Below are 22,174 nucleotides of genomic sequence, written 5' to 3' on the forward strand. Positions count from 1 at the left end.
AAACAAGGATTGTGTGTGCAATAAAAGCATATTTAGTAAAAGTGTCGCGACCTGACTGGCGGAAACAGTATTTAAAATAAAACCAGAGCAAAAACTCAGTCGTTAAAGTATTTTTACTCGCCATAATAACGAACGCAGGCGCAACTTTTGAAGACTGAATTTAATTTAAAACACAATTTAAAATAACCACTGGCTAAACTAACTTAAGGGGCTAAACTCACGTCCTGTGACGAGTCATTATTCAAGCTACGATACTACAATACGTGAAACGGCGGTCAGAAATAAACGATAATGACGATGGCTAACCACTTAAGTAATCCGTTAAAACAAAAATCTATCTTTCAAATTCGCACTCTTAATCCCCACGGGATCAACTAATTCATTCTTAGAATAAGATATATGGTAAATTTTTTAGCTCGGTAAAGAAATAGATAAAGATTTTGTTCGTTTTGTCACGAGCGTGAGACAAAGAAAAACAACTTCATAATGGCCTTTACTCACCATAGAGTCTCCGATGATAGATTACGTGTCAATAGAAATCTATTTGCGTTCTATCGTAAATGCTGCAATCTGATTGGTTCCGCTCAAAGCCACATACATTCCATATTGCCGTTCGTCTGTTCAGTGGTGTATCACAGATGACGTCAAAATGTATTAAGAACATAAAAGCGGCACTCTAGACTGCGAAACCCGACTGAAGTCCAGACACACTCGATGTTTTTCCTTTTCTTACGACAAACACATAAATAAACACTTTCTTCAAAACAAAACACAGACAATGTAATTTATTAACGAATATTACTTTTTCTTTTCCGGTGAACAATTTCCTCTTGGGCTACCAAGATTAGAGTATATTTACTTTTCCTTTCTTCTCAGATGAAAGTATATAATTCTCGAAGCTTGTAACTTTTAAAGCTTGGTTGAGATTAAGAACAAATAACTAACTTAACATTTGAGTCTAAAAAATACTTCTTGCTTCTTGACACCTTGCTAATTAAAATGTGACAAGGCACTAGTTAAGAGATTTCTGAAATAACTCTAGTTAACTACATAATTTGGTTTTATCAACTGAGTTGATAATGAAAATTGGCCACCGTTACCCATGCACTTTAACCTTACCCTTCCCCTGACGAGGGGCTCCCTCACGAAAGTCAGTCGACATTTCAACTATATAAAGGCTGATAGTTTCGAAAGAAACTGTTTGGGGCTGCGTCGGTGGGAGTAACGAAATAATCTGGATATATCAACAAAGTTGAAATGGTAAATTGGCCACCGTAATGATTACAAAAGCTGACGTTTCGAGCGTTAGCCCTTCGTCGGAGCGAATAGAGGAATTGTGGGTTGTGTGTGCTTTTAAAGGCAGAAAATGGAGCTACGTTATTGGTGGGTGCATGGCAACGAGAAAAACATGAATAAATTAGTGGAATGAAAAGCGTTCATTGATCCCTGTGGGATTTAGACTGCCGGTTTGAAAGAAGGGCTAACGCTCGAAACGTCAGCTTTTGTAATCATTACGGTGGCCAATTTACCATTTCAACTTTGTTGATATATCCAAGACATTTCAAATAAATTGATAAAACCAAATTTTTTTCTTTACCCCCCACAGACGCAGCACCATAGTTTCCCTAGAAACTTACCCCCTTGATCTATTTACCAATACTTTACTTGGACAAAGTTTTTGAACTATCTATCATCTTACGTGATACTTACTAAAATTAAATTCAATTTATCATAGCTAAATGCTATAGCGCAAGTTGTCTTTATTAACCATTGGTTATCTGATTAGAAAGCGTACCTCAACAGTACCAACGAAACACTAGTTTCCAGTCTCTAACCTAATTAGTGCTTCCTCGTCACTCGACTCGGTCTCCTGGCCGTCGTCTTCTCCGTCTTCTCCGGCGTAAGATGGATCTTCTGCGCCGTAGATGCTCTCACCTTTTAACATGGCGTCTTCCATTCGGAGCCGAGAAAACATTGTTTTGTAAGTTCGAGAATAAATGGCTCGGCTTGACGATAGATCCTCGTTTACAAACTGCGGGAGCTCCTGAAAATTTTTAACAGCTTCGTTAGAAAAATTAAATCGCTCTTGACCAAAGAACAAAAAAAAAGCTAAGGATTTAAAATAATGGTAATTGGGCTAAGTGGGGTGCAATTTGGTCATGTGACATGAGTTGCGTGACATCCCTTACCGCCGCAATTGTGAGGAGTGTCTGGACCTGATACTGGTGTAACGCCATGTTCATTCTGTCCGATAGCCAGTCGCATATCTTCGTTATTATGGACGTATACCAGTCCTGAAAGCATCAAAGCAAATGCTGAAAGGTAACCTGAGAGTACCGTCTGTGTAATCCTGAGTAACGGGAGTGGAGACGCATGTTAAAATCATAGAAATAATATGCACAGATTTTAACCCACCTTAATTAGCTGCTTCTTCATTTTCTCATCTTTCAAAGAATCTCTAAATACTTCTAAATTAAGTTTGACGAAATTCAAGTAGTAGTCTTCAAGATCTGTACCAGGATTCTGAAAAACAGAACAAAACAATTTATAATAAATATTAATTTTACATCAACCTTCAATGCTTCTCACGAGGCTTTTGTAGGCCATTATATTCAGGAATATTAGCAAAGACTGGATTATTTTCGACACTTGTCGAAAAATTGCTCTGTACTCTTGAGCAAAGAGAGACAAAATAAGAGTAAAACGTCTTGCTCAAGAGCTTGAATCTCGTAAATCAAGAGTCTAAATGTAAATCAAGTCTAAATGTAAATCAAGTCTAAATGGGTCTCTCGAACTCAATTGCAACGAACGTGGATCTGACTGTTTTCTCTGCAGCTTGTAGAGACAAGGACTATTTATAATAGAATAGTATCGATATAATTTTATATCTTTCTTAATAGTATAGTATTGGTAATTTTGCATAACTATCTTAGAATTTTATTTTATCTAATATTGATTTAATATTTAGTGGTATTAGTTTTGCTTTGTTTCTGTCTCCAATTAGCAAGTATGCTTAAGTACTTTGACACAAAAATAAAGTTATTATTATTATTATCTGTAGTGCTAATAAAAATAAACAAACCCTCAGAGAAAACATCGGAGCCAAAATGAATCCTTGGTCGTAACGTGCCACCTTTGATAACAACGACTCCAACACAGTGTTAAGCTACAAGATAAATGGTGAACGGATTCACGTTAAAAGGAACAAAGACAAGATTAACAAGCTATGTTATCTTACATAACACAAGAATAAAATGGAAAAACAAAGGAGAATTGAATGTCTAGCAAACCTTGGAAATAAACGATGAAAACATCTCTTGAATTACATCCTTGAGAAAAATGTTGACATCTGAGTGATACCGATACTGTAAAAAGAAAAAAAAAAGGAAATATATATATATATATATCTATTTTTATAACATAACCAAAGTAAAGCGCGCGCTCTGATTGGTCAATTTAGCGTCCTCCATTTGCCCATGGGTGTACGCTGCTGACGTGAGCAAATGCAAAGACTATTTTTCCGCGCGCGCTTGTTTTTTTCTGGTCACGTAAGATTTGTTAAATAAAAGGGAACTCTTTAGCTACAATGTGTGAATGTTATGTTATAAAACAAATGGTAAACACCACAGCGTACACTATTGAGTTATGGATGCACTTGCGAGGTTTGCTAAGCACTCAAGAAGCTAGAGTCGCTCTCGGCTATCGCCTCGAGCAACTCTTACGCTTTTTTCGTGCTTAGCAACCTCCCGCGTGCATCCACAACTCAATAGTGTACGCTGTGGTGTTTACCATTTGTTAAATATATCTATTTATATGTTGAGTTAGAAAAATACAACGACTACACTTTCATCCTTACAAGCCTGTTTCGTGATTGCTCACTCATCAGGGGGAATAAAATCTCCCGACGAGTGAGCAATCACGAAACAGGCTTGTAGGGATGAAAGCATAGTCATTGCATTTTTTCTTACTCAACATATTTTGCGCGCTACTTTTATGTATCGAGCACTGTAATACGGTAAAATCGAAACGCAAACTTCCTATGTATATACATTTAAGATACAATGAAATATATGAAGTTCATATATTTTGTACTGCGGTATTAGATACATATGATACACGATCCTCGCAGTAGATAGCGCTATTTAAGCAATAGCGAAAATCAGACCTGAAAAAAATCAGGCCTTGTACGGGATTCGAACCACTGACCTCTGCGATACTAGTGCAGCGCTCTACCAATTGAGCTAACAAGCCAACTGGTAGAGCGGGTTCCCGGGTTTATTACGAATCGGGTTTATTGGGTTTCCCGGGTTTATTACGAATCAACTTAAGGGCCTGCTCCCAGTTGGCTTGTTAGCTCAATTGGTAGAGCGCTGCACTAGTATCACAGAGGTCAGTGGTTCGAATCCCGTACAAGGCCTGATTTTTTTCAGGTCTGATTTTCACTATTGCTTAAATAGCGCTATCTACTGCGAGGATCGTGTATCATATGTATCTAATACCGCAGTACAAAATATATGAACTTCATATATTTCATTGTATCTCATTTATCACTTTCCCGGGTTTATTACGAATCAACTTAAGGGCCTGCTCCCAGTTGGCTTGTTAGCTCAATTGGTAGAGCGCTGCACTGGTATCGCAGAGGTCAGTGGTTCGAATCCCGTACAAGGCCTGATTTTTTTCAGGTCTGATTTTCGCTATTGCTTAAATAGCGCTATCTACTGCGAGGATCGTGTATCATATGTATATACATTTAAAAAGACAAGGGCCACTTTTCAAACAGCAAATCAGAACTGATTGATTTAAGTTTTGCATCACACGCTCAGTTGACTCCTGTTCAATCACTGAGTGTAGTAAAACAAAACTACAGTAAACCCCGGCTACATTCAACGCTCCACTACTGATTAGTAGATATCTTTTTACTTGCCTCGCAACTCTCGGACTCCTCCCTTGCACAAAGGAACCTGGACTGTAAAAGTAGACAAGGGCAAAATATTAACGCACAACATTTCTGTTCACTTTATAAAGGTTTTATTCTTGCGCGCTTAAATTTTGTCCTCTGGTTTAATTGCAATCTTATTTCCCAGTTCAAGACAGTGGTTTAAGTGTCTTAGCCACTGATTGACCTTTAAAAACTGAGTTGGCATTTCGTTTGGAGCGCATTTCCATTGAGTATCGTTGGGCAACAACCTTCTCCGCAACAACCGGGTGGCGAAAATTTCCGCTCCAATCACGGATTGTAGTAAAGTACGCAATCTAAAATAAGTTTTTGATTTGAATTGAAGACTTCTGTAATTTACGCCCAACTAAAAACCTCTAGCCAACATATTAAAGGGCCTCATGAGAAAATAATTCACGTGGGAAAATATAGCCTAAACAACACTCACGACTTGTAATAAGAAATAACAAAACTTCCACTGAACAAAAGAAACTTGAGCACTTTTTGACACCAAACAGTAATCACTGACCATGAGTTTGTATCAAGTCACTACACAAACATGCGATGGGTCTCATCTTGAAACGGGTACAAAGTGTTTCGCGCAATCGGCATCCTGAGAAACGGGACTTTAAAAACAGGGTTTACCTGTTTCTTGGCCTGTATGACGACATTAAGCATGACGCACACTGTCCCAGGTACGAGCAGTTCCAGGCTGAAGCTAGTTTGTTTCAGCCATTTGTCAAACGCAGCCTTCGTTCTGAAAGCAACAGGACAACAAAGGCGAGGTTAAGAAATACCTTGATCGTGTCTGATTTTGTGAAATATGACTTCACTGAAGACAAACGCAAAAAATAAGATCTTAAGATGGTCAGGGACAGTGAGGTTGGTTAAAAATTACCCGTCGAGCAAGGTGTTCCACAGAAAGGGCGCATTAAGTCTTCATGCAATAACTGATGAGAAATTTTTAAACAACAGCAACAATACGACGTTTTCCTTCAACTAAAAGCTACAAGTGTGTTTCTTCTCCACAGGGGGGGATACTTTGTTTTCCTGCGAGAACCTAGGTTTTATAATTTGCGATAATGATCCGCTGTAATCAGAGTTGACTTCACAATCATAAGAAAAACAGAGACCAGTAAAATAAACTCAAAGTTAACCTCTTGACACAGGACTGCACCATATCTGAAGCCATCAACTTCAGTCTCTTCATAAGATGAGACGCTAGCACCTCATCAGGCCAGTTTAGTTCAGCTATGAATTGCTGCAGTACAGTTAACTTCCAGAACAGATCCTCAGAGGCACGGCACCCATCTCTACCGAAAAAAAGAAAAAAAAAATTAATAAGATTACTGGTAACACAAAGTAACGTACCTCTAAAACTGTAACGGTTCTGACCTGAGGGGAATCCAATTCTCTTTTTGAAATCCTTTGTGCAGCGACTGCGCAATAGACGACTCCATCAAATCAATATATCGTATGACAAGAGGAGCGAACACATCTCGTAAATGACGATGGAATTTCCCACGATTGAGGTTGGCTAAACAGGAGAGAACAAAGTAACGTTAGACATGCATACCGCAAATCCTTGCATTAGCACCCCCGCTCGGATAGGCACCCCTTTTATCGACCAAAATTTTCCACAGGCGCCCGTTCAGATTATGTTGACCGCTATTGTGTTTTTTGCGTTTAAAGAAAGTGAGTTTTCGCGCGCCAATTCAAAGCCTCGAACACAATAATGATTGTCTTGGAGCCTTTGCACCCTTTACAGTCTAACATCAGTCTGCATATTCTCCATACTGTTCTCTATACATTTCCTAAGGTACTGACAAGGAGAATTTGTATAACAATCAAGCCCTTTTTTAGTTGGTGATAATTTCTTTTATTCTGGTTAGCTTGATGTGTGATTCGGGGGTGATATTTTATGGAGAAATTACATGCTTAAGGTTTTCTATTTTCCTCCGTGGTGTTTTTTTGTTGTTGTTCTAGTTTTAGACGTTGTTAGTTACTTACTATCATCACACAGATATTCATTTAGCAGTTGAAACAACTGAAAACTCTCCCATGTGTCGGGCAGCTGAGCGGCCAGAGCAGCATCCATATCAACAGTAAACAAGGACCAGAAAATTTCCTGATGTTCTACCATCAAATCGGACACCCAAGCCAATGCCTGGAGATAAAGAAAATAAAATTAGCTGAAGGAAATGATCTAATACTCTTTATAAATAAATAATGGTACAAAGTTTCTAGAAAAACTGTGGTGATGCGCCGGAAGGTAGTATTACAAGATGATTTGATTTTATCAACTGAATTGATAAAAACTGAATTATTTGAGTTTCCAAAGGTGATGTTTGGAGCGTTAGCCCTTCGCATAGTCGAACATGATACTAATCCGTCAAACGAATTCATAAATATGAATATAACCATGAAAAATTTCCGACAAAATATGCACTGAAAGGTCTATGAAAAAGCACGTGGACTCAGTGAAGCGTACTGTCCAAATACTCTAGTTTGACTCCTATATACTGTCTTAATATGTTGTTCAATTACAAGCACGATGTGTAAACTTTCCCGTAGGTGCTTAAATCGGGCGATTGATAACCAATCCCGTTTGAGAATTTGTTGTAGCTTTGGTTAAGCTAGTTAACGTAAAGAGTATTCTAAGATCAGGATTTTGCTAAATTTGATTCTTGAAGGCTTGAACGCAGATATTTGAAAATTTGTTGAAAATCTGTAATTTATAATCATAGATATTTCATGAACTACATGCAGGTCTGAAAAGCGGGCCGTATAAGGAGAATCTTGTTCCCTGATTGGCTAACGAAGCGAGCAAGAAGGGTGGCCTATTTTGCGCACTTGAGATTGTCCGATTGGGTTCCGCAAAGAAAAAATAATAATGTGTAGGGTGTTTGTTAGTTTAGCAGAATTTTAACAGTAGATCTGGAAATAGAATCGATTAGCAGAGAGTGCTAGTGGCTTTTTTTTAACGCAGTCGAATGCAATAGAGTACAATGCCGGCATCTTAATGCCTGTAGGCCAATGTACCTCAGAATGATGTTCTTCATTCTGATGAAGCAAATCTATGCACAGTTCCGCCAGATGCATGATGTCGTTCAGTATAGTCTCAGGTGGTACGTGATCTCCGGACGACTCTAGAAGGTAAATGTTAAGATATCTTTGTTGTTATTCTTTTTCTTCTGCCTCCAGGCCGAGTGGAGCGTAGAGACGAAGAGTAACCCTACCCCTCCCTCTGACGTTACCCCCTACCCCCTCCCCATCCAACGAATTTTGAGGTTTCCATGACAATTTGCTGGTTTCATTTACATTACCGGGTGGAGAGAGGTGCTGTAACAGTTCGTGTAAATTTGTTCGTTTAGAGCACTTTTCAGCTGAGTGTCGAAAGTAATCCGGGAACGGGATTGCTTCGGTTTTACTCAACTTTGCTCTGTGATTGGTCCAGAAAACTCGCGCCAAACTCCCAAACAATCAGATTCAAAAATTAAAAACGATGGTAACTGCGCTTCAAGCAGTTTGCTTCAGTTCCTTTCACTTCGAGTTCTCATTGGCTAATTATATGGTAAACCTTTGTTGTGAGTGATCGCTGGGATTGCCTCCGTTTGGGTTTCATTACTCAATTTTCATTTTTACTTAACGTGGAAAATATACCAGAAACCCCAAGTTATGTACTAAACCCAGATAGAAACACTGTTTTCATGTCCAAACACATCAAACGAGGTTAATGATTGACAAGTTCCTTTAAAAAAATCTGGACATACCTTCAATCTTTGCATAAGCCGAGACACGAGTATAATTAACAAGAGCGGCTTGATGGAGGCAACTTCTGATTTCCTTTCTAAATTCCTCTGGTGGAACTGGTGTGGAAATATCCTTCATCATAACCTATGGACAATAACAAGATTATTTACTAAATAATGGTATTTCCTAGAAAGCCGTTCGACCGAAGTGGAGAAATACAAAATTAAAAGAGATAAAAGTCATGTGTAAAAAGATCTTAATTCTCCAAAGAGAATCGCCAGGGGGTCGTGATCAATCAAAGAACAAATTTTAAAATTCAAGTTACCCTTTCAAATAAGGACAGCGTTGCTTTCAGCGCCCCTTCAGGTCTCCCGAAAGGAAAAGAATATCTGCGAAAAAAAAAAATGTAATCATCAGTAACATAAGTACAAAGGGTCGGCTTCAAGTCCTAATCACTCCAATTGTCCTTTGCGTCCTGACACACAGCGTCGAACGTTTTCATAAATGATTGCCAAGGATTTCAAAGGAGCTACTAAGACATTCAAGAATCATTGACGAGATTTCTTTAAGTCTTTCGTGGATGTGCAGTATATATATCATGATGATAACGACTCTAATTTCTTTGCAAATATCCGTGATAGGATTTACGATATTCTTAAATTAGTAATAAAGAATCAACGACAACTCGAAGACCACACCGATAAATTATCTTTTCAGTTTTGAGACAGCAATCGATCCTTCAACTCCAGAAGTGATTAACGTGTAACTTCTCCTTGTGATGTCCATACATTATCCAGCAAACAGGTAATGAGAATACTTAAACTTATCAGTAAGAAGTTGTTATCTTAATCTAACACCAAATTCTCGTACCTAATTTACGAAGGAATGTGTAGCAGCCAGAGGGGAGAATTAACAATCAGATCTTGAGAGTTAAGTATGTGTAATCACATGGCGACGAGTGAAATTAGGAAATAATTTCACGCGCGTTTTGTCAAAATTCTGATAATTTCCCGAGCCATTAGGCGAAGGAAATTATCAGAATTTTGACAAAACGCAAGTGAAATTATTTCCTAATTTCACGACAAAACCATTTGATTACCTTTTAATATCGTGGGTGACAAACTACGATCACAACCGTAATTTTTTTTACTGGTTTATTCTATTGAAAACCGAGAACATGAAGTAGAATATAGTTTTCGTTTAAAGCATACATTATTGTTGAAGTTCGTAATTTTCTGAGTTTCTTCACAAAAAATACCTTTCGAATTCTTCGTGCCTGTTAATAGTGTTTCAAATGTTTTTAAATGTTTCTTAATTCTCGACGCCATCTTGGCTCTGATCGAAATACAAGAGATGTTACAATGGCAATTTTGTGATTTCATATGTGAAATTAGAACAAAAAAAAAAATTAAAGTGCACCTACACCCAAAAAATTTTTTTCGCTTAACGAAGTAAGCTTATTTTTTTGAGTATTTCTGCGCAAAAATTTTTCTATTTGCTCAAATCTTCAATTTTCTATGCCCAGTCAAAATACGGAAAATCGGCCGCCATCTTGCCCCACGACCGAGTTTAAAGAGGAATGGCTCTAGTGGGTAATGTGACGTCAAATCGAGAACACGAAAGTCTGCTTTTCACACATTTTCACTTGTTTGGGAAGGTTGTAGTCGATAATTGTCCGAAAATATGCCGACTAAGTGTGTTGTAGAAGGATGTAGCAACGTGCGAAATTTGCAAGAGGGTATCGCGCTTCATACAATCTTCATACAACACATCTAGTCGGCATATTTCGGACAATATCGACGACAATCTTCCCAAACAAGTGAAAATGTGTGAGATGCAGACTTTCGCGTTCTCGATTTGACGTCACATTACCCGCTAGAGCCATTCCTCTTTAAACTCGGTCGTGGGGCAAGATGGCGGCCGATTTTCCGTATTTTGACTGGGCATAGAAAATTAAAGATTTGAGCAAATTAAAAAATTTTTGCACAGAAATACTCCAAAAAATAAGCTTATTTCGTTAAGCGAAAAAAAAATTTTGGGTTTAGGTGCACTTTAACTTTTTAATAGCTAACACAATTACTGGTAACCCAGTAGTTTACATTGTGGGCTATAAACAAATAATTCAAATTGAACATAACATTGTTAAGAATCCCAACTGGCCGGAGGCAAACCAGTTGGCTATTTACTAGCATGGCCGAGGATTTGAACTCGGAGCCACCGTGAAACAAATTCAGGTAGTGGTCAGGGCGGGACTCGAACCCAGGAGCGACGGATTGCGAGTCCGACACGCTGACCACTCGGCCACGCTGCCTCCGACGAAAATTAAAAATTAACGCTGAAATTTCGCGCCGAAATTAAGGAGTAATTTGTCACCTATGATATTAGGGTTAAAACCTTCACATGGAACTACCTACATCAGGTTGCTGAGTGTACGTTTCATATCTACTTCATACCTGAAACGAGTGATTTGAAAGGCTAGAAGGTTCCATAGGCGTATCTTGATCTCCTCGAACCAGTTTTTTTCGTCCACTGTAATGGTTCCTAAGCCATCCGGCCTTGAATGAATAATAAAAGCGATCAGAGCTAAACGCGAGGTTTATATCTGTTAAGAGGCCGACACACCGCTTGGATAAAGAATGTGGAAAGCTTCGTGAGCGTAAATAGCTATGCAAAAAATATTAGTGTAAATCGGTAATTTAATAAAGAAAAAAAAAACCTGGGTGCCCTACAAAGAATCGCTCTTCAGGTCTTAGGATTTCTTGATCCGAATATCTCACACAAAGCGACATGTACCAAGAACTCATTGAAGAGCTAAGCCATAAATTAGATTCCTAATTAATTTAATTATTCAATAACGAATATTTGATTAATTAATTAATTAATTTCTAAGTGAAAAGCGCCCAGAATACTGTTAGAATCAAAACGTAAATGGTAAATTTTGAGCTGGATAATTCAACATAAAGACAATTTACACTTTCTTGACGTGCGGAAACTATGAAAATCTTGAGTTCACCTCATGGGGGTTGAAACCAGAGCCAGTTTCTGATTTCGTGGTCCGATGTTCTACCAACTAAGCTTTATCAAAGAACTCGCTAGTGAGATAGGCCGCATTTAAGAGAAACGACTGAAAACATCTGACAAAAAGCCACAGACCTGTTCCCATGCACATGTGATGCACAAAATGCAAAGCTATAATGCAAGAGGGTTGGGTCGATCATAACGCCAGCCTCTGCTCTGTCTAACAAGTCACTGAGGTAACACAGTTGTCGATGGCAGCCACGTACTCCATATCGAGCACAATACTCATCCAGCACAAATACCTGACCGGGGGAAAACCAACCCTGAAAAAAACACACATCTTCCTCGCTCAACAAACTTAACAATACGAATAAAGGGGGTAAGTTCCTAAAGAAACTGGTGCTGCGACGGTGGGAGTAAAAAAGTAATTTTGGTTTTATCAACCGAGTTGATATTGTAAATCAGTGGCCCCCGTAATGGGTTTCAAAGCTGACGTTTCGAGCGCTAGCCCTTCGTCATTTGCTCTAACGAATAGCTAACGCTCTTTACGGTAGCCAAATTACATTATCAACTCAGTCGACAAAATCAAAAAAAAAAAAAGATTACCTGTACTTACAGCCGAAGGCGTTTTCGAGTGTTCCCGTGACGAAGTTCAAAGGCAAACACACGAGCATAATTTCGCGCTAAAGGAAAGCAACTGTGGTTATTCACCTTTAAATATTTCTCTGAAACGTTCGGAACAAAACGTTTACAAACACCCTACCCTCGACAACGGATGCAACACTTTAGCGCGACTTCATGAACAAGCACGTTTCCCTGTTCTTCCGCAACAACAGCCAAAAGTTCCCCAAACTTGCTTTAACTCTTGAACGAAGACTCCCAAGCTATTCAAACACAGAGTTTGAACATCGAAGAATGATTTGGAGAATATCACCAGACATTCCCCTATTTTAGCTAGGGCATACCCGATCATGTGACGCGTTTAAACCAATCGTGATCGAGCGAAAATAATTGATGGATTACAATACAGAATAGCGATAGCTTATATGCAAACTGAAGAAATGCAGCTAGAGATACGATATAGACATTGGGAGTTCCATACCAGACAAGAGTAGGAGTCGTTCAACCTGTGTGTTAGAGTCAGGTGCTGAAGCTTCTCGAACAAAACATGATGGTTAAAATTGTTCGGATCGGCTTGGATTAAGTCCTCAAGGCCATGTTTTCTCGCACGGTCATGATCTGATAAAATAAGGGAAACAAATTAAAAAAAAAAAAAAAAAAAAAAACCACAACAACATCCACAAAACCAAAACATTTTTTGTCCAAATTGCAAAAGAGAAGTTTGGAGAAAAAAAACGCAACTTTATACTAAAGATTAAGCCTTCAGTCCACACTAACCTGAATCAATTGCGTTTATTGACGCAGGAACGTTTTTGAAAACGCTCTTCGAAGTGGACTGAGTCCAAAACAATTGATTGGCACTTTGGCGTGATGAGAAAATATTTTGCTAATGGAGCTTCCAAAAGCGGCGACGTCGAGGTAACAAGAATAAAGGAAACGATCGCCAACTAAGGAAACTCTCGATTTTTAAACAAATTCTCCTTGTCACCTTCTTAGGAAACGTATAGAGAATAGTTTGGAAAAAAAGTATACTGATGTTAAGAGTGTAAAGCTTAACAGGAAAGTATTGCCCCAATAGGCAGCCCAACACCTTACCTCCTTGCAGTCTTGTCAAGGAGTTGCTAGAATGTGGCTGGACACTGATGGCAGATAAATTTGGAGCGACCGGCTTGTGGGACTGGCCAGTGGCAGTATAAAGTTTATTAACCCAGATTTGTCTCTCGAGTTCCTCGTCTGTGGCAAACAAGACTTGATCACCTTCCTTTACGGCTTTGAAGAAGAACTTTCCACCTTTGTGTTCTTCGCCTATAAAAAGGATATCTTTGTTGCTTCTTAATTTTATTACATACACAGAGTAAAGCGCGCGCTCTGATTGGTCAACTCAGTGTCCACCATTTGCCCATGGGAATAGGCTGCTGAAGTAAGCAAATGAAAGGACTAGTTTCCACGCACTTGTTTTTTCTGGTCACGTAAGATTTAAATAAAACGGAACTCTATTGCTTCATTGTGTCGACGTTATGTTATAAAACAAATGGTAAACACCACAGAGTACACTACTGAGTCATGGGTGTTGGGAGGTTTACTGAGCACTCAAGAAGCTATAGTACTCGGCAGTGTACGCTGTGGTGTTCACCATTTGTTAACTTCATTTGTATCACTAAAGGGCTGAGAATAAAGATATCAATTGAAATCAATCGCACAAGCATGTTATCTGATCAACCCACCACTGACTGCTTCGCAGTAATCCACAGTGTACCCCTCCAAATGCATCATCTCGGTTGGTTCTGCAGACTTCTCGCGGTAACTGCACATGGCGAATGTATAATGACTCACCTGTGCGAAAGAGGAAAAGGGATTTTCATGTCTAAGGTGTGTGAGTGTTTGGTGACAAAACCCATAGAGAATCAGCAATGATATTTCTAAAGTAAAAACAAAAGTCGGCCTCAGGCTCCCGGCAGCGATGACAAGAAATTGACCAGAAATTTTAACTCACATCAGCAACATTGCATTTGTGTTCAAATGTCTAAACCATGCAAATTTTCAATCATTTTTTACAGAGTACATTGAGTACTTTTTAAGAATAAATGACACTTGAGGCTGCATACAGAAGAGTTTCTACAGTGGTATTTTTTGAGAGACCTTCCAACACTCTTACGCAATTACATACGAACTTACACACTTGGCTCTGTTCGACACACCCCTTCAATTTATGAGGTGATCAGGTTTACGTTTACAGACAATAAACGAGATAACCTACCTGTACTAGCACAAAAAAGCGCTTTTTCCACTTTTTCCACACAGTCTTCCCTTGAACATATATCATCCTGAAATGAACCAGAGATAATATGCATTATTAAAAACTAGATCATTGGATAATGCAATTCAAGACTTTTTATTGGCTTAGCCATTATGGTATATCAGCCAATATTTTGAATAAAACAATTATTCCACTCGCGCTTGTTGGATATGAGCCTCGTTGGCTATCTATCATCTCATATCCAACGCGCGCTCGTGGAATAATTGTTAATTATCATTAATGCGGTGTCCTGGGTTCAAATCCTCTACCCTGCCCCTCACTGGATTTGTTTTCGGTTGCCCCAAGTTCAACTCCTCGGCCGCGCTCTGTAAATAGCCCATTGGTCTGCCTTCTGCACTTAGTTAGTTTAAATAGTGGCTGAAAAGCCCCTAAGGAATAGCTTCAGTTTACGTTTTTTTTTTTTTTTAAAAAAATCAGTTCATATCCAGTACTTTGGGCAGTTTTAGAAACATTCTAACACGTAGATTATCTTAAAAGTCTAAAAATAAATCGCAAACGGCGCCTGGGCCACCGGTGCATGAACCAAGGTTATATGCTGCAAAGCTGTGGGCAATTACAGGTCTGGCCTACGAGCAGGCCTACGTGAAACCTGAACGGCTGGAGTGACCACGTGATTTTGTTTTCCCGCCATTTGTACACGTTTGCCGGTTGCGCTTTGCCGTTTCTACGTGAAAGTAACCTGTTTTGCGTTTACCGTGTACGTAGGGTTTTCTTCACTTTTTCTCTCAGATTAGAAGTTAATTGCCTTGTAAGTCATGCAAGGGCGCCTTCAAATCTGCCACGACGTGAGTTCACGCGAAGCAAGCTAGTAAAAGCAGCAAGGTTCACACTATTTTACGTGAAACGTGAAAGGGAATCTGACATTTGCCAATTCACGTAAACGCGGTGCTAAATCTCTCTAATATTAGCGCTTCGCCTCGGGAAAGTAAGAGGCCTTGAGCAACGTGAGTCCGCGAGACATCGGCGGGGGTCCTAATGCAAGAACCCCGGCAAATTTCTCACCGACTCATACCAAATCTTTTCGTGGGCGGGGAAACGTGCGGCCTGCGGCGTTAATAATGCCAAAAAAGGACCATAACATTGCGCTACGAACCCGCATTTCTTCAAGTTTACAGGTTTATCCATCTTCACAGCAATTTTCAATTGAATTTTATCCCCAGCTTTGGGTGTCACCACATCATACAGTTCAGGCTGCTCTGATCCACCAGGAATTGGTTTTATAATAACCTAAGGGGAAAGGATGAAAAAAGGTTGAATCATATCATGACCATGACAATGCGCTCAAAAATGCAAACACATTTTTAAACTTTCTATATTTTTTTCACCCTGCGGAATGGATCCCTGCAATATGCAGGTAGCCTGTCTGATAACAATCTCATAATGACTCGGCTCATCTGAGAGCAAAACAGGCTTCTGTGCGTATCTGCATACATGTATAGAACGATTCTGTCTTGTGAATACACTGAAATGTCTATGATAACAATTGACTTTTTGATAGGAAAAGGCCAAAAACCCATCAGGCTGACGCGTGACTTCGATTTTTGTCGCATGAAGCGGCTAGGAGTATTTCTACTCCCTCCTGGATGGGATGCTAGTCCGTTGCAGGGTTAAAAAAAAAGAGGAAAACTGTAAAGAATAGTCAAAGCTCCTTTTGTAATAACTACTGCAGGTCATGCAGATTCCATGCATATTGCATACCTTTCCCAGCTCTTTGTCATCAAGTGCTAGAACTCCTGTATTCTCAGCGAAAAGTTTGACTTTTACAATGGGACGAGGATGACAAGTGGTGAAATCACCTTGAGATTCCCAGCTACATCAAAAGCAAAAGGTTTTATAGTGACTTGAGATCAATTTAAAGTAACAACAATATAGTGGGAGATAAACTGTGAAAGTGCTCAAAGGGGATTCCCCATATTAGAAATATTGTGATGAAAGAGCTTGTCCTTGTATAGGACAAATAAAATAAATTTGACCCAAATAAAACCCTACAACATCAAATAATGGTTGATTAAATGCCACCCTCAGATAAGCACTAAATCAGAAAGCAACACCCTCTCCCCCCCTCCAGTTAAGTGCCACTTTCCAATGTAAGTATGGCACAAACAGCCTTGTAAATTATTTCCTTTCCTATTTATCATCTCAACGTAAAACAGCTCTTACTACTGCTCTTCTCTTCAGCAACACTTTTAAGCACAAACACTGGTATGTGAAAAAAACTTAAATCTGTGAAAACAAGGCAAATAAAACCCTAACACCAGCATGCATATTCTCCATACTGTTTTTGACTCATTTCCAAAGATGCTGACAAGAAGAATTTGTTGAACAATCAAGAGCTTCTGTAGTTAGTGACCATTTCCCTTATCATTACTTACTTATTTCAAGTACTTTGGGGATGGCTTATTAGAGGAGGGAAGGGCTTATTCATTTAGCCCAATATACACTATCAGGATATAATAGGATATGCTGTGCCGTATTTATTCAAAAATTACTCTCATTTTTTTCATTTTTTCATTTACCAAATTGGCAGAGTCAATAACATCAATCAATCAATCATCAGAATCCATTTTAAATGACAAACTAAAATTACAGTACTTGAATAAATTTATTGTACTTACTGACATGGAGTGCTATTTCGAATTTTTGCTTTTTGAGGGGGAGGGGTGGGGCTTAATAAATTTTTTCCTCTGGAGGGGGGCTTATTAGAGGGGGTGGCTTATTAAAGAGGGGCTTATTAGAGGGGGGCTTTTTAGAGGGGGGCTTATTAGAGGGGGGCTTATTAGAGGGGGTGGCTTTTTAGAGGGGGCTTTTTAGAGGGGGGGCTTACTAGAGGATTTATGGTACCTTAATATGTGATTCAGGGGTGATACTGTTAGAAGATATAAGATACTAGTCATTCTGTGGGGTTAAAAGGTTTAGATACGTTTTCACAATCAATGTGTACTTACACAGGTTTGCTTGCTTCCATGTAGTCAGTTTGAAATTTCTCCCCACCTTCCACCTTGGTGTGAAATAGAAAGATTACTCTTTCAAGGTCATTTGATTTTATTACATTGTGTGTCCTTATTGCACAAAGACTGAAGCAATGAGTGTGCTATTGGTTTTCGCATGCAATTTAATGCTGAATTCCCTCGACAAGTAATGAATTTTCCTATAGAGTTAAACAGTAGATCTGAACTCTGATGTCTGACATGAAAGGGCAGGTCCAAAGGCTTTTTAAAACCCTTTCACTCCCAAGATCTCATTAGTACATACATACATACATACATACATACATACATATGTTAATTGACCACTCCCCCTGGGGGCTTTTCAGGGCCAATTCCCACCCAGCAACCACCCTAGGGGAGGACATCCATCACACAGTCAGTAATCTTGCATGTGGGAAATTAACGTCTCCTACCCCTAACCCTGCAGGAGAGAGGACCTCCATTTATTCGTCCCTATCCGAGAAGACTCGAGTATTTAACCATTTCTTGATATAGAAAGGTAGCATATTCTTCTCACTTGTTTTAAGACCTTGAGTGTTGGTCCGGCTGGGGCACGAGCCATCGACCTCCCACACAACAGTCCAGCGCACTATCCATTGAGCTAACTGGGAGGCGGTTAGCTCAATAGTAATTCTCCTTCCCATCTACCATACAATTCTTATGATGTGAGTTTGGAGAGTTTGACTTTGACTTTAGATCAACTAGTTATTTTCTGATTGATATTTTTCTTTATTCTCATCACTAGTCTGCTTGATATTGTATTGTTATTGTAAGAAGAAATTCTGTCTTGGTCACTCAAGGAGGTTAGAGGATTGTCTAAAGCCAGCAGAATGACTGTGTTTAATTGACAATAATTCTAACTGATTTTAACACCTAGGTAAAGTAATAAAATTGACCAGAAAATGTTCTATAATAATGTGTCTTACCTCCATAGTACAGTAAACAATTTTCATTGGTGGAAGAGACTTCAGGCCTTTTGCCTCTTTCACAATCACCTGGAAATAAAAAAAACAACAATCATTAGAAAGTCTCTAAACAAAACCTGTTGACAAGTAACTCAACTATTTTGAACGTCACATGAACAAGGAACTTGTAGGGCTGGACAGTAACTTTTCAACTTACCAGCCAAGTGGCTAATGACATCTTAGATGTTACAACATTTGTTTACTAGCCAAACTGGCTAATCCGTGGAAATTAAAAATCACCAGCCAAAACTGAATTTCTACTAGTCTGTGGCTAGTTAGCAACCATTAGTGTCAAGCCCTGGCATGGAAATTAGGCAAACTTTGAACTTGACACAAAACATTGCGTGATATTTGTACTTGTCTTGAGCATTATTTGTACTCTACAGAGCGTAGTTGGATAACAAAGTATAACAATGGGACATAGCTACACTTATTTAGTACCTCAATTGTGAAATTCAACATAACATCAGACTTTGATAGCGCTGAATCCACATCATCTACAGCAACTTCAACAATGGAGATTGTGTGCTGGGGTCTGGTAGAAAAATTGACATATAAATACCAAGAATTAATCAAAAAAAGAAGGAACAAGAAATAGATCCCCAAAGCCAAGGTGTTACCTACCCCTTGATTCTGGTAAATGGCATGGAGTACTTGGAGTCTGATGAACCTTTTGTCACTGGTTGACTCTCCAAGTTTCCCATCAGTTGATTGATAGCAGCCTGCTGTTCCTCGACAAACAGAGTTTCCATATCTTTGTGTATAAAGCCTGGCAGTCGCTAAAAAATAAAATCACAAGTATGCTTATGGGATCTGACACCTGTCACAAATTTTTACAGGAGGGCACTGAGAGAAGATAGTATTTTGGAGGGCTTATTCAAGAAAGGGGCCCATAGAAAAAATAGGCTTATTTAAGAAGAAGGACATTTTGGAGAGAAAGTTCACTTCCTAGTAGGACTTATCAGAGAGAAGGCTTATTAGATAAGGGACCTATTGGTACAAAAAAGGTGAAGGGAAAGAGTGATAATGCATTTGAAACAAACTATAATGGTAAATAAATATAAGGGGCAAGATATTACAAGATGAATTGGTTTGATTGAATAAGTTAATAACATAAATTTACCCCTTTAAAGAGTTTCTAAAGCTGACATTTTTTAATTCTGATGAAGAGCTGTTGCTTCAAATGTTAGCTTTGGAAACTCTTTACAGTTGCAAAATAATTAATTTTACATTCATCAACTCATTTGATATAACCAAACTAAGGTAAAAAACAGCTGAATTTCACATAATATTGAAACAAGAAATAGATACATAAAATACATTAACTAGAGGAAAAATGAAAGTACCTTTCTCTGGTCTACAATCGCTTTACATCTTCCGTGCAATTCTCGACGAATGCATGCAGCTTGTTCATCGGCACTGTCAAGCTAAACAACGCATAATCATATCATTTAAAACAACTTAATTAAAAAAAAACTCAGAATAGTGAGGTTAAATATTTCTTCAACTGATTTTCACCTACAGCTACACCAACTCAAATGGCTGGGAAGATAAAAGCTGGCTTGTAGTTAAGCAAACAGCAAAGTAGAGGTTTAATTTTCATCTGAACCTGATCCCCCGATCATTAAATAACAGCTAGAGCTTGTCCACCAATGTTCAAGCTTCGAGTTTTTAATTTACAAATTTCACTGGGTATTTCAAGATCTGCCTATAATAACATTGACCTACAGTAATTTGAAAAAAAATTTCAAAGTAGATTTATTTCAAATAGTAATTTCCATTAGAACTTTAAAACCTGTCGTTAACACTTCCTCATTACGCCAATTCTATTAATTACAATTCTGCAAGTTTATGCAACAATCATGCGTCTGAGATAAAAATTTTAATTTTGACTCCTCACAATTTTAAAATTTCAATTGTGTTCGTGTCAAATCTATTTTATACTCTAAGGAAAAAAACTAAAATAACCAAAAAATTTACATTTGTAATTATAAATGAAATTGAATTGAATTAGTTCTCATAATTACAAATCAATGCAGTTTCGAAACGCTTCACTGATACAAGTCAGTCCATAAATTATCATAAAAAACGGCAGATGTCTATACAGATATAGAGTTGATAAAGAAATGTTCATGTCTGAGTTTTTAATCGTATGCCTAGGTGACTTTAAGATTATTCCACTTGAAGGATTAAACAAGCAAATCCACTCGAAAAATTAATAGACAGATAATTGTGACAAAACGAACAACTGTTTAAAGAAAATACGTCCATCAATCAAACAAAAAACAAAATTATTTAACTAGCAAACCATTAATCAACCAGACTTCAAGATTACCTGACAAGCATTGAACAATATTTGGTGTTCGTATTTTTTGACGCCCAAGATGGTCTGAAACATTTCATAGAGTTGCTCTTTTGACAAAATCAGTTCGGAAGCTGCCGAGGCTGCAATTCTTGGGCCCTTTTTTGGGTCATCTTCTCCGCGAAAAATCGCATCGTTCTTCGCCATCCAAGAGCTTAGCACAGTTTCTTTGCTGATACCGTCTATTTCAGGAAGACTTCGTACGCGTTTCTCGATCATTGTCTTGAAAACCTCACGAAAATCATTCGACGAACACCCGCCACTAATTACCATCTTTTGCACTCTTTCGCTGCAGATAAATATATCAAAGTAGGCTCTTACTGCGTTATAAAACGCCTCATCAGAAGCTATTTTTGTGTCTCCTTTGAGGAAATCTTCAAATCGCTGTTTTATTTTTACAAGGTCTTGTTTGCTAACCCGAGCATGCCTTCGTGCCATATCTGTCGGCTGTCGGGCGTTGAAAGGATAAGCAATACAGCGCAGAACGAAAATATACAACTGCAGCCTCTCCCTTCTTTCGTCGTCTTCTTGTTGCTCCTGTAATGTGGCCTCGGACACCACGGAGAGCGTAGGGCTCGGCGTGTGCAGAGATGGACTTACGCTTGGTGAAGGGGCTGAAGTGGTAGAGAATGTCTGTTCGCCTCGTTGATAGATGCTCAGTAATTCTTGTGTATGTTCGTCTACATCACCAGCCTCATCAACATCTTCTTCGTCGGAAGATGAGGCAATCATTGTGCACACGTACTGTTAAGAAAAAAGCAGTACACTCGCAGCGAACTTGTAAGTAACACGCTTAGTGAAGAGAAAGTAAACACGGAACTGACCTGATCAATATTGAAGGTTGCTCATTTGACGCATTAGCAGAGGGAAACCGCTGAAAAAAAAAAAAAGCGTTTTATCATGGCTGTGTCTCACGAGGACTGGGAACTATCGAATTCACGAATTTGATTGGCTGAAATCTATATTGAAAGCGGTCTAGATTTTCCCATCTAGACCGCCATCTAGACTGGTCTAGAAAAAAAAAAGGTACAAAGAATACAAAAATTGGCATTTAAGACACAGCCATATAATAAATACAGGGATCAACGAACGCTTTTCATTCCACTAATTTATTCGTGTTTTACTCGTTGCCATGTTCCCACCAATAACGTAGCTCCATTTTCTGCCTTTAAAAGCACACACAACCTACAATTCCTCTATTCGCTCCGACGAAGG

The 22,174-nt window shown here is 38.7% G+C and overlaps 1 protein-coding gene across 1 annotated transcript; it reads right to left on the reverse strand.

Annotated features, from left to right (window-relative positions):
• Positions 1 to 95: 95 nt before the first annotated feature.
• LOC111330785 (calcium-dependent secretion activator 1-like) lies at positions 96 to 21,800 on the reverse strand. The gene is made up of 28 exons (XM_088762174.1): positions 21,784 to 21,800; positions 20,933 to 21,703; positions 19,944 to 20,024; positions 19,222 to 19,376; positions 19,039 to 19,132; positions 18,559 to 18,627; positions 17,591 to 17,643; positions 16,344 to 16,455; positions 15,739 to 15,872; positions 14,586 to 14,652; positions 14,053 to 14,161; positions 13,424 to 13,633; positions 12,810 to 12,946; positions 11,843 to 12,030; positions 11,143 to 11,244; positions 9,015 to 9,078; positions 8,710 to 8,833; positions 7,979 to 8,085; positions 6,947 to 7,103; positions 6,332 to 6,473; positions 6,094 to 6,249; positions 5,582 to 5,693; positions 4,925 to 4,966; positions 3,291 to 3,365; positions 3,083 to 3,166; positions 2,416 to 2,523; positions 2,190 to 2,294; positions 96 to 2,044 (listed from the first exon to the last, which is right to left on the reverse strand). The coding sequence occupies exons 2-28, from the start codon at positions 21,689 to 21,691 to the stop codon at positions 1,817 to 1,819; spliced, it is 3,774 nt and encodes a 1,257-aa protein (XP_088618300.1). The 5' UTR covers positions 21,692 to 21,703; positions 21,784 to 21,800; the 3' UTR covers positions 96 to 1,816.
• Positions 21,801 to 22,174: the final 374 nt, after the last annotated feature.

Source organism: Stylophora pistillata, chromosome 5 (genome assembly GCF_964205215.1).
Source record: "Stylophora pistillata chromosome 5, jaStyPist1.2, whole genome shotgun sequence".
NCBI lineage: Eukaryota > Metazoa > Cnidaria > Anthozoa > Scleractinia > Pocilloporidae > Stylophora > Stylophora pistillata.

Bases quoted from the DNA above. Each gene is read 5' to 3' on its own strand.
- LOC111330785 (XM_088762174.1), bottom strand. From the start codon at position 21,691: ATGATTGCCTCATCTTCCGACGAAGAAGATGTTGATGAGGCTGGTGAT. The intron at 3,167-3,290 runs GTTTGCTAGACA...TTTATCTTGTAG, and splicing joins TTTCATCGTTTATTTCCAAG to CTTAACACTGTGTTGGAGTC. The intron at 2,045-2,189 runs GTAAGGGATGTC...AAAAATTTTCAG, and splicing joins CACTCCTCACAATTGCGGCG to GAGCTCCCGCAGTTTGTAAA.